The sequence below is a fragment of the Ambystoma mexicanum genome, chromosome 9, assembly GCF_040938575.1.
Source record: "Ambystoma mexicanum isolate Mex_15411 chromosome 9, UKY_AmexF1_1, whole genome shotgun sequence".
In the NCBI taxonomy this organism is placed as follows: Eukaryota; Metazoa; Chordata; class Amphibia; order Caudata; family Ambystomatidae; genus Ambystoma; species Ambystoma mexicanum.
Window position 1 is genome coordinate 1048726323 of NC_090931.1, and position 13331 is coordinate 1048739653.

The following is a 13331-nucleotide window of genomic DNA, read 5'->3' on the forward strand; positions in this document are numbered from 1 at the left end:
TGCGGACAAGAGGGGTGATCGATACCGCATCTGCAGCAGGCACTTTAGCTCAGACATGTACTCCACATCATTGCTAATAAAGAAGAACACACCGCGAGCGAAGCGAAAATTGCTCTCAACCACTATTCCCACTCTATTCGTCCACATCCCTCCACTGGTGAGTCAAGTTTACGGATTTAGCTCTCGGCCTTGCGGTAGTGTGTAGCATTAGCTAACAATAATTTCCCCATTTATGTATCCACTCAATATGAAGGCGGAAGATTCTCCATCCGTGTCGTTATTGCAGTCATCAGCCACTTCAAGCGCCTATCGGGTAATCTTACTTAGCTATTCTGCCACTGACTTGTTTTAGGCATGTAAATCAATAGTTTTAATTTATCGTGTAATTATTTTACCTAATGGTACACCCTAGTACTCGTCCTCTAGTCTTTGTTTTCAGTTATAATTATTGTTATCCAAAATAATGCAAGTACTGTCTTTCAGGGAGATGCTGAGGAGTCCGAAGCATTGACGACAACCGTTGATGTCACTCAGATGCTCGAGGTACGTTTCCGGACAGTTCCATCGATGGAGATCATCAGATCTTGCATTCTTGTAGCGTGATTGTTACACACAATGTTTCTTTCGTTTTTAGCCATTGATATGTCCTTCTGTCGTCGCCCTCCTATGTGTCTTCTTTTTTCAATATTGTGTTCATTACTAATGAAAGTCCTATTTTTCAGGGAGTCGATGGAGCATTAGTCCAAGAAGAAGGGGGAGCATGCAGTTACGGGTCGGCGCAATGTTCTACAAGAACATCACCCCTAGTAGTTGATGCAGATCTCTGGGTGGTGACACTTCCAACGATCGAGCAAATCGAATCATATTTAGATATCCATTACTTATTTTAGACAACTGATCATTTGTGCAGGTCTATTTAGATGAGCCGTTGACGCCTGCACAAAGTTTATGTTCTTTTTAACAAAATAGAAAACCATACTAATGCAATTACTGTGTTTCAGGGAGTTGCTGAAGTGTCATCTTCAATAATATCATCAATGGAAGTCTATGTGGAGCCTGAGGTATGGATCTTGACAGTTCCATCTAACTAGATCAACAATGCGTGAATAATTGTCGTTTGAATGTTCTACACAATGCGTTCATTCGTGTTTTGCTATTGAGATGTACGTGGGTATTGGTCCCCAAGTACATTTTGTGTTTTCAATATTATTATACATACTAATGAAAGTTCTATGTTTCAGGGAGTCGATGGAGCGTCAGTGCGTGATGGATGTGCTTATCATGAAAATATAGTCGTTGCAGCGCAAGAGGAAGTGGAGACATGCACACACGAGTCGGAGCAACAGCGTCCTGATGTTGAAGTTTGAGGCAAGAAAGTTTCAAAGAAAAGAAAGCAAAAGAAGGTTAGTGTCCTGGTCACTATATTATGTTGTTTTTCACTGTTAATAGTTCAATACTGTAAGGTGTGTTTAAACTGAACATCCCTTTTCCAATCTGTCCTCTAGTTGCGAGTGGGTGTACGAACTAGATCTACACAGACAGTGAAGCGAACGAGAGATGTTGCTTGCCAAACCTTTTGGCAGGGACTTGAGACTGGAGATGCATCGTGCCAATGGGAAGAATATGAAGTGATTGACAACGTAGCTATACCACCACCAGCCATTGATAGTGAATGTCCTCCTGGTAGTTCGGATGCAGTCGGAGATCAATTCACAGAATCCACACCCGCAAAAACTAAGACCGCGAGAAAGTTGAAGAAATTGTTTTATTCACCCATCGCCGGAGAAGGAACAGATGTTGCAATGGAAGAGAATGAAGTGGACGACAATGAAACACCATCAATATCACTGAACATAGCGGAAGACGATATCAGAGATTCTACCTTTCATGTGAGTGACATGTCCTCAACGTTACAGGCCGAACCAGCTGGGATGCAGAGTGACAGTATAAGGAAAGAGGCCAAATTCATTGTATTCGATAGTTGTTTGATTGATATTATTATTAGGATGAAATGTGGGCATTCGGTTGGTGGGGAAGTATGTGGGGAGCCATTGATTAATGTGACTCGTGCAATTCGAGGCACTAACCTTAAAATACATGCCACCTGTACAAAATATCATCCTTTCTCATGGTCTGCACAACCCATGCTGGGGCAACTGCCAGCAGGCAATCTACTTTGTGCAGCGGCCGCACTTTTTAGTGGTTCAAGTTTTAAAAAGTTAGAGTATTTCTTTCAGTTTGTGGGAATCCATTTCATTGAGAAAACTCAGTTCTACAAATACCAAATCGATGATCTATTTCCAGCCATTAGCGAAGCTTGGAGAATGGAAAAAATGTCTATTGATAGTACATTCGCGGGCAAACGGTTCAGGCTAGCCGGTGATGGACAGTGCGACAGCCCAGGATTTTCAGCCAAGTACTGCACCTACCACTTTCAGGACATGGAAAGTAAGAAAATTGTGAGTTCGGTGGTCATGCAGGTGTCACAAAGTACATCCTCAGTGGCCATGGAGAAAGTTGGCTTTGTAGCATCATTGCAAGAACTACAATCGCGGGGAATGGTGATCGACCTGATAGCCACGGACAGACACGTTTCAATTGCCAAGACAATGAGAGAAGAGTACAAAAATATAAATCACCAATTTGACGTATGGCATCTTGCAAAAACAATCAATAAAAAAATGTCGGCTGCAGGTAAAAAAAAAGATATCCAAGGTATTTCACAGTGGTCCAAGTCAATCAGCAACCATCTTTGGTGGAGCTCAAAAACATGTGGAGGGTCGTTGGAAATTCTACTGGAAAAATGGCGGTCAGTAATGCTACACTGTAGCAACGTTCACCGCTGGACCACAAACCAACATTTCCACAATTGTGAACATGGCCATTTGTCCACAGAGGAGGCACGGAAGAAGAAGTGGTTGATTCCTTCATCACCCACACACAAAGCCATTGAAAAGATTGTATTTGATAAAACTATAACAAGAGATTTGAGGGGACTCACGGAATTCTGCCACACAGGAGATTTGGAGGAGTTCCACAATATGTGCCTAAAGTACAGGCCAAAACGATTGCATTTTGGCATGGAGGGCATGATAATTCGGACTCTTCTAACGGTCTTGGCACATAACCATAATGTTGGCCGTCAACAAAGTAGGACGACCGGAACTTTAGGGACGCTTTGCTACAATAAGGCCTTCACTAAAAGAAGTAAACAATGGGTGATCAAACCAGTGTTTCAGGATATGCAATATGAGTTTATTGAGAGACTTATTGTTGATGTCCTAGATAGGCACATACATGGAGTTGTGAACGAACCTGTGCAGGGGACAACTGCATTGCCACCCAACATTGCCTCTGTTCCATGTCCATCTAAAGCAGAGCTCATTGAGAAATACACATCACGGTTTAAATGACTGTAATTTGATTGTCTGTTCTCTCGAGTCTCCTCATATTGCAGGCCCATTGAATATGTGTATCTATGTAATGTGAAAATAAAAGTGATTGCTCAGTGTACATGCAATGTGTCTCTCCACCGTTGCCCCTCCCTTCACCGTGCAGTTGTGCGAACCACCCGGGTGTCACCTGTGACTTTGCTCTGAAGTCTCCTCATGTCGCAGGCCCATTGAATATGTGTAGCTATGTATTGTGTAAATAAAAGTGATTTCTCAGTGTACATGCAATGTGTCTATCCAACCTTGTTCATTTGCGCATTAAATTAAACCAAACAGTAATATAAATCATTTTTCAAAAAATATAGAATGTCTCCGTATTTATGGTTCTCTGGGGCTGCAAATGCACACAGACAAAATGCAAAGATGGAGTGTAAATTTCAAGTCCTGTGAGATGGCCTTACACTGAATGTAGCTAACTAGGAATGTGTGCTCGTTCAAAGTGAAGGTCAGCTGCTTTGATTTTTTGCTCGGGTGCCGGAATGGCCCACGACTCAGTATAAGGTTCTATTGTTATTTGACCTTGACAGGCCGGGACCATCCCGAAAGACTTCTTTTTGGGGGTGTGGGGCAATAACGTAAGAAACGATAATGAATATAATTTCAGAAACGAAAGCCATTTAATGTTCGTTCATTAGAAGAAATAACGTCGGCATAGAAGGAGTGGTATTTCGGGGCTGCCCTACGCACAGACACAATGGAAAATGCAAATATAATGTAAGTAACTCTTTAGATGAGTTTATACCACAATTTAATTACTATACAGTAGCTTTAAAGACGGGTTAAGTTGTACTTGTTCGTTCTATGTGGCATATTGTTTTGTACCGTGCACTATCTTGAGGAGAACCATCTCCTTTTACGGAAGCACCTCAAAACCTTCCTCTTTGCTTCTGCTTTCTCTCTCCCTCTCCCCTGCTACAACTGGTCCACTGTCTGCGACCTCGGTCCTGGGCCCTTCCACTCTCCACCTGCACTGCCACCCTGTCAACCCCTGCACTGGGGGACTGTCTCAGTATCCTACAGCCCCCCCTTCCCAGCACTTGTTCTGCACTTACCTTGCACTCGCCACCAGCTGGCCCTATGTATTTATTATTTTATGCTACTTACCTTGTACTCCACTTCCCCCCTCCCCTTCCCCTTGCACTTTTACCTTCCCCCTACCCCTGCACTTGCGCAATCTGAATGACACCTGGCCTAGTAGGATCGTTGTCTGTCTTCTCCTTGTTCCCCCCCTCCCTGCCTCGCCACGCCTTGAAACACTTGTGTATAGGCGCGTTGCAAATGCCATATTATATCATATCAGTGACAAAGTGGTCCACTGGCGCTCAGGCGGCTCTGAAAAAGGCAGAGGAGAGGGGGTGGGTTACTGGAAATGACGTATAATACCCAGTTGCACTGTCCTAGCTATGAAATAATTTCCCGACCTAATATATAAAATGAATAATTTTAATAAAGATCTGATGGTGAGACTAATTTCATTTTTTATGTTTTTAAAACAGGTACATCTTTCATTATTGTATGTGTCACGAGTACCAGACACCGGCGTATGGCTTTTACAACCGCCAGTTGCTTCTCCGCGTGAACAACGTTACCACCCTGACCATTTTATGGGACGATCGCCAAGTACAAGTATGCCCTTGCGCGGTACTAATGGCTAGATGCAACATACATACCGTTGTGGTGGCCTAGTGCCTCGTTGTTGGAACAGCCATGCGATTATCAGTGCGACCGAAGAGCTTATTTTATCATAAACCAACACCCTGTGTACTGCACACGAACATCGCTTGCCTCAAGACGAACTATTTTGGATCGAGAGCAAAGAAAAATGCAAACCGCTGAATATTCTCTAAACATTTGATGTCAAATAAATGTACTTTACCAAATTTACAATCTTGCGGTTTGATTTAAAAGTACAGTTTCATATTACGAATTGTGGCGCGCTGTGTTGTGAGCTGATCTGTGTTGGTTTCTGGGTTCTGTGTGGAGTCGCGTAGAAGACTCCTGGGCGCGTTTGCCTACGCAGCACAGTCACGTCACGGATAGAGGCGGGGAATATGAATGTTTTGATAAAGTCTATTTCAGGGCCGGGGGATATGATTTAGTGCCGCAAACGCAGGTGAGCCAGGTCGATGGGGATTATCACAAAATGGCGGCTGATTTCGAGTGCGTTAATGGACGAAAAGTCGGGTAAGGTCCATAGGAAAGTTTTCTACGATCTACCGATTTATGCTTAAAAACACATGGCCGAACCGTAGGAACAATTAAAAAAAAGTCCCGGAACTATCCTTTAAATTAGGTTTTAATGACCTGTCGGACACCACCGCCATTGCACCACTCTCTGCCCTAGGCTTTAAACACTGTATGAGAATCCTAACTTGCAACAAGGGTAGAACCCAGGACTTAGTAGTGGACCTGAACAGCCAGATCACTATTTCCTCCAACATCCCCTGCCCCGGTCTGATCACCTCCTCCCTGACCAAACAGCAATGTCCAGCTCCTCTGGCTTTGCCCGCCACCTGGTTCTGTAGTGCCAGGAAATTTATCAAAGACACTATCTCACTCCTACTCACCCCACTCCAGAGCTCCTAGACTCGAAAGGCCCAAGAATCCTTGCAGCCACCTACACATAAGCTTTAATTATTGAGCTTAAGGAAATTGCTATTTGGTAGCAGTGAATATCAACACATAAGCTTCAATTATTGAGGTTAAGACGATTAACCCAAGACGGAGCATGCCGCAGACAGAGCATCAATTTGAGGTAAAGTCTGCAATTGTATTTTGGAGTTGGTGTATTTACAACCTGACCCTTGCCCCCACCACATTGAATTTCCACATTGTAGGTCGGGTGGATCCTAGTTGTAAGCAGGATCTCATAGCAATAATAAGAGTGTTTGCTGGAGGTAAATCCTCCACTTTACCACCAAACTATACCACCAAACGTTTAGTTTGCTGGTGTGGTGAAGGATTTCCTGCTGCATTTACTGCGTTTTTATCCACACCGCTACACTCTTGATAAGGCCCTTTGTACAGTAATGCATATAAAATGTAAACATGGCGATTTATGCTGTTTGGGTACTTTTCCAAGTTTGGCAGAATGTGGTGGTAAATCTGCTAAATACTGCCAAACGGTATCACTTCGCTGGATGTACAGCAGGATTACAAGTGTTGGTAGGTGGTGTAAGTCCCCACTTTTAGGAGTACATAGGACTCCATGGGGATTTTGGCAGATTTTTACCAGTGGCAGTTATTCTGCTGGTCTTACTGTTTTTTGGCAGTAAGGTGGTAGTACGGCGGTCTGGTAATGCAGTGGTAATGCAGTGGGAACAAAGTTACATCTGCATTAAACTGTTTTTTCTCGACACTGCGGTACTCGCGATGAGGCCATAGTACTTTGCATGCAGATGGCAGCACATAGCACAGAACATTTGCAATCATAGAACATACACCAGCTGCTTGTCTCCGGTGTCATCCATTTTCATGGTTGCAGATCGCAGTTAGTGGCTGTACCATCAAGCAGGCAAACATCATTTCTCATCCTTTTTACTTGGGCCCAAGTGAATGGATGATCATTTTCTATCTAAATACATTAACTTACAGTCTTCTTCATATTGCCCCCTAATTTGGTGATTTAAGTGACCACAGAACATACATTGTCTGAATGGGTTGCTGCATGTTTGGCAGAATTGCACTTACTGACACAGTTAGGTTCTCCCACCGGACATCGGATATAGAGATGTTCTGTTCCTGCCAGTACTGCAAGGTATTATTGCTTGGATCATTTGGCTCCACACAGTTGCATCTAAGAACAACAAAAACAAACATTTCGAACGTTTTTAAATCAGAATAATTCCTCAGATATTTATTGCGTTCAGGATATCTATTTAAGAGATCATTGTGAAGCATTGTGAATCTAGTGATCCAATTTAGAAGAGGAATAAGAAACTCTCTGGATTTTTAATTGGTGCTTATTTTCAAAGAGACATATTTCTGACCTTACTCTGACCTCAATGATGTTACAGCTATTTATTACCAGATGGTACTGATTTTTATGAAAGGTGTCAGCTACATAATGGAAATTGATGTAAATGCGGCTGCATTGACACAAATACCTAAGTTCCTGAAAAAAGCCTAAGGAAACCAAACTTTAAATAGTGCAAAGGCAATCATGACGAGGGCCGGCTGTTTCCGCAGGGCAAACTTCTCTCTATGTATGGGCATTAGTATCTATGAAAAAGACATTACTGAAAAGTTGTATTTGCTTTTAAACTTATTGAAGTAGATCAGGTAATTTATTCAGGAACCTGCCGTATCCAACATATACCCCTATCCAAGGCTGCCACTTGGTTTGTCTGAAATAACCCTCCAGTTACCACACTTCTCAATCCTTAGTCCAAGACAGAATTCAACCTACACTAGTCTGTTTATACTGATGTACTAGTGAGTTTCACAACTGCCCCCACCTCACATCCTCCGGACAAGGCCTGGACCTTGCACCATCCACCCATTATATCACGCAACCACACATAACTAAATAAAGCACAACCCTTCTGCTATTATTCTTATTTTTCTCAGTGTTGTCTAGTTCATTCTACTCACAATACATGACCTCAGTTGTTGGGGGGGGGGGGACATTGATTAGCAGAGGATTGGGAAAAGACAAGAAGTTATTAACTGTTGGTGCATGTAAATGAAGGAGCAATTGTTGTCAGTGTGAGCATATTTTCTGTGAGATATTGATTTATAGACTGGAGGGGTTTTGTTTCCACTTGAGGCCTTCTACTTTGGGGTTAACACTCGATCCAGTGGGCCCGGGCCCAAGTTAAAGGCCTAAGTGGAGCCCCACCTTCGCTTTTCATGGCGGCCGTTCTGCACAGAGAGGAAGTTACGGCTGTGGCGGCAAGTTCCAACTTGGCAACAAAACGGTAAGCTGGGGGTGGGGGGATTAAACATTTAAAAAAAGGGTACGGGTGGATAAGATGACGATAGGGGAGCCAACCATCCATTGGTTTGGAACGCAAGTGTACACTGGCGGTTCAAGCCTACGTTCCTAGCCACCTGATTGGCTGGCTCCCCCGCCCATGTGCTAATGTCTGATATTTCAGAAATATTTCTTTTTTGGTGAGATTGGAGTTTGCAAGTTGCTGGGAGAGATGTAGAGTTTTGATTGTTTGGGTAGGAGGAGGGGATTTTGTCTAATCATTTGTGTTGGCATGGTTGGTAAGCATGTTGTGGGAGAGAGTGGTTGACCGTGAAGTTGTTAGAGGGTTGAGTTCTTTCTGGGGCCTTTGATTTGTAATTTAGATGTCGTAGACAAAGTGTTGCAATCCCAGGAGAAAAGGGGAAATACAAAGGAGCAACAAAGAAGCAGGAAGTGTGGGTTATGGGAATCCGTATAATTGGTCTAAAAAAATATGAAAAGGGAGATTTGTTGGAATTTCAGCATACAAACATTTCGTACAGCTGAACATTTCGAACAACATTATAGTGAACAAGGGCCGCAGAGGTTGCGGGGGTGTCCCCCGTACCCTTGTTCACTATAATGTCATTGGGGGTTACAGGGAGTCTTCCCGTACCAGGTGTGTCAAAGCAGGAAGCGGGGCGGGTGCATTGGGTCTATCTGTACAAGGTAGGGGCAACCTGCTTTGCAAATGATGACATATTGGAAGTCTTCAGGGCATTCTGTGCAAAACTCTACACTGCTCAGGCTAACTCAGTTTAGCAGGAGGACATGAATGTGTTCTTTGATGGCCTCCCCTTAACAGAACTCTCAGCGGAGACCAGGGACCAACTTGAACAGCCGCTCTCCCTTAACGAGATCTTCAAGGTCATTGAAGATTGGCCTAGGGGCAAGGCCCATAAACCAGACGGTCTTGGACCTGAAATGTATAAAAAGCATATAATGCAATAGTAGCCCTGTATTTGTTGCAAGTGTGGGATGAATCACTTAATTTAGGAATCCTTCCGCAGACGTTACAAGAAGCAAACCAGCCTCTGAGTGCAGCTCATGCAGGTCACTGATACTCATGAATACATACTGTAAGATGTATGCAAAAATACTGATGTGCAGAATCCTTCCATTAATGAGTAGTATACTACACCTGGACCAGGCAGGGTTTGTCCCCGGGAGGTCTACAGCGCTGAACGTGAGTAGATTATTTGATATAATGTCCCAGATTAATCCGGAGGCAAGAGCGGTGGATTTAGATATGGTGTTGTGACAATTTGTATTTGAAATATTGGGACATTGTGGGTTTGATTCTAGATTAATGAAATCTGTGTGATTACTATACTCAGAGCCCACAGCCATGTTGCCAATAAATGGCGATGTATCCAAGCCATTACACTTTGGTAGAGGCACTAGGCAAGGATGCCCACTATCGCCTCTCCTCTTCACAATTACGAAAGAGCCACTGACGGATTTCCTCACAGACTGACACAATGATACGGGCATTCGGATAGCACCTCAACCTGAGATTGTGTCTGTATGCTGATGACATTTTTATATTTGTCATGAACCTGACAGACAATATTGACCCAATAATGTAGGATGTGACATGGTTTGGGAAGTATTTCTGGTTCATTGTGAACTACACTAAATCGGAGATGTTCCCTGTCACAGAGGGTGCAGCTGAACCAACTAACAGCTTCAGTTTAAAGTGGACCCTTGATGGGATCAGAGACCTTGGCACAAAGATTACGAGATCCAGAACATCCTTTTACACAGGTAACTATAGGGTCTTTGTGGACCAATTATAACAGAAGCTTCAAAAATGTAAACATATACCGTAGTCACTGGTGGGATGGCTTGCTCTACTTAAAATGATAGTGCTCCCCAAATTGCTCTATATCTTTAACAATGGTCCAAACTGGACAGGCAGGGGGTTCATTGGGGAACTGCATAAGAAACTGGACGGATTGCTCTAGCATGCGGGAGGAGTACAGAAAAGTGGGAGGTGCTTGCTATTCCGTATGAATGAGAGGGCATGGCTGGTCCAAACTTGCAGCTGTACTGGTTAGCTGCCGAAACACAGTTTGCATCCTATTGGTTTGATGTGGCATGTGCGCCCCGTATGTGAGACTATTGATGGTAGCATCATGCGTCTGACCTTAAAACACTGACAGTAAGTAAGACATATACAGATGAATGTCAGTTTGAACTGACACGCATCACACTCCTTGCATGACAGAAAATATTCCACATGACAGGAAGGAATTTGCCCTGTTATAAGGAAATGCCTGTCTGGGGGTTCCTGGATATACTACCAGTGCAGGACAGGGCAGTGCAGATGTATTAGGGGGCATTACAGTATAACATTATGGAAAACCTGTCTCATAAAGGTGTATTTATCCAGCTACACAACCTTCATCCTGAACATACAGGTAGTACCAATGAGATCTTACAATACTACAGAACGAGGGTGGGGTTTAAAGGCAAATGGCCCTCCTTCCCATGGGAACCTCCCGAGAAGCTCTGTGCTGCATACATATCCAAATCCTTTGGGTGTTGCAGGGTAGTTGCATCCCTCTACACACTGCTTCAAGAACGCTTGAGCTGCAAGGTACCTGGTACCCGGGGCCCAAGGAAATGTGGGGTGGACATGGGAAGGGACATTTCTGAGGAAGAAGGGGAACAAATGTGTAGCCTGGCTTAACAAGTCTCGCTGAATGCCAAATTTAAGTTGATACAGTCTAAATACTGCTTAGAGTACACTATAACCCAGCAAAAGGTAAGCTGTTTCTTGCAGAAAATAGCAGGAGATGCCCTAGGTGTGAGTGTGAGTAAGCAGATTATATACATATGATCTGGCAATGCCGGGAACTACAAGATATCTGGGCTATCCATATGTGAGAATCTATCACTGATAATGGGGGAAAGAGTGTAGTCCGACCCTGGTGGCTGTCTATTTGGGAGGCGATTTGTTAACCTGGGATGCTTGATCGCAAGAAGATGTATTCTGCAACACTTGACATGAAGGAGACATCAAGGAAACCCCCCTCGATGGAACGTTGGTTGCAAGATATCACTTGGGCAAATAACAATAAGGAACTGTATGTGGGCTTGATTCTGGCCTCTTCTAGCCCAAGAACATATGGGGCGATTTCAGAAAATATCTACTGAAATCAAATGTTCCAGACAGGGATTCAAGAGTACAATGATTGTAATACGGCTGACTAGAGTGTGTGTGTTGGGGGGAGGAATTGCTTGAAAGACCTGTGAGAAACCAGCGGGTATCTTACCCGCTAGTCCCCGGCAATCAATCTCTCGGGAGTCAGGCCACAGCCATCACCTTTGGATCCAGACCCTGTGAGTGGACCAGTGTGGGAGGATCACCTGAGGAGTCTTCTGGCAGTGGGGGTGAGGCAGCCGATGGTGAGACGCGTTATTCCCCCCTTTTTTGTTCATCTACCCCATCCTATTTTGTAGGATTTGCTGAGGTCCCAACTATACAAACACTGGGCTGAGGAAGAGGGTGACTGACAGTAACAAGACTAACTCTTATACATCCTGCTGGCAAGTCCATTTTATCGGGTCAGGCGAAGTCAGGCACTTGACTTCAAGTTCATACACCTGATACCAATTAGCTCTTCTCACATCGATAAAAGGCAACACTTAATGACACACTCTGAGCAAGGTGGAACACGAGTACGAACAGGACTTCTGGTGCAAAGGCAAACCTACTGGAGCAGAGAGATGGACCAAGGGATGAGAGCAGTGGGTCAAAAACCCCAAGTGTTCCCTACTGGAGGTCGTTGCCTCCAACAGGCCGCAAAAGACACATGAAGAAGGCCAGATCCCGCAAGTGACGACTGCATTGTGTTTCAAGGATGCCAGCGACCCTCCCGGGTGAACGGCAGAGTTGGGGAGGTGAGTCCAAGTCTGTGGTACTAACCTTGATTTGTGAAGTGGAAATAGTAAAACCACTGTGTGCTAAAGAAAGTTTGAAGTACCAACATACTATCGCAAGTGAAGGTTGCACGCGTGTGGATGAGACGTGAAGAAAGGCAGACCTGTGAATGAACTTTGAAGTAAAAAGACAACTGTGGAATCAGCGATACCGAGTAATGGAGTGGTACGCTGAAAGGAAGTAGCCCACTCGAAAGTCTCTGTGAAGGGCCCATTGTTTGTTACTATAAAGCTAATGAAGTGCAAAAGCAAAGTAAGCAGAATTACCTCCTAGAGAAGAGGAGAGTGGAAGTTGAATCCTGAACTATAAGTCAAAGTGGTCCTGCAAAGTGGTTCTGTAAAGAAAGCCATGCACATTCGAAAGTCTTCGACACTCGAAAGTGGTCTCAGCCCGGCTGATGGAGACCCAAAGGGTAATAAGCTTGGGGAAGGGAGCCCCTTTGCAAGTTGTGTTCAACTTTGTGCTGATGAGGTCTGAGCCCGACAGAGGGGGACCTATGTGAACTTTGTGTTTAAACAGTATTTGGAGGTCTGAATAAGAGACTTTAATGTGGAAGGCCAGGCAGGCCTCTAACCACACTTTGGACGTGTTTATTGTACCGTGAGCCTGAGCAATAGTGTGTCATCCTGCCTACAAAGTCCATTTTACTCTGTGAGGTCTAACGTGGGGATGAGAGATGACTTAGCTACCTTTATTAATTTGAACACAGATTTTTCTTTTGCATACATTCCCCATTATGCACTTTTTGTACAAGAGATAAGGCAGGCATTGGGTTTTGTTTGCAATGACCATTTTGATTTCACAGACTCTACTAGGACTGTTTTGTTTATCGTTTGATGGTTGTGAATCCTCCCATCTTAGTTATAGGGCAGAGTAGGAGTTTTCCAACCCCAGAAACTTTAATAAAGGTTTTACAAATTGTGCCTATTGTGTCTGTGTCATACTTGTGATACCAGGCCTCCCCTACAGACCCCAG

General features: G+C 44.0%; 1 protein-coding gene across 8 annotated transcripts in view; it reads right to left on the reverse strand.

Annotated features, from left to right (window-relative positions):
- The window catches only part of SLC4A10 (solute carrier family 4 member 10), a 1479043-nt gene that overhangs the window by 207462 nt on the left and 1258250 nt on the right, over positions 1–13331 (reverse strand). For all 8 annotated transcript variants that reach the window (XM_069616332.1, XM_069616329.1, XM_069616333.1 and 5 more), the window contains exon 15: positions 7143–7248. In XM_069616332.1, the coding sequence (XP_069472433.1) occupies positions 7143–7248 (106 nt within the window). The remainder of the gene's footprint in view (positions 1–7142; positions 7249–13331) is intronic.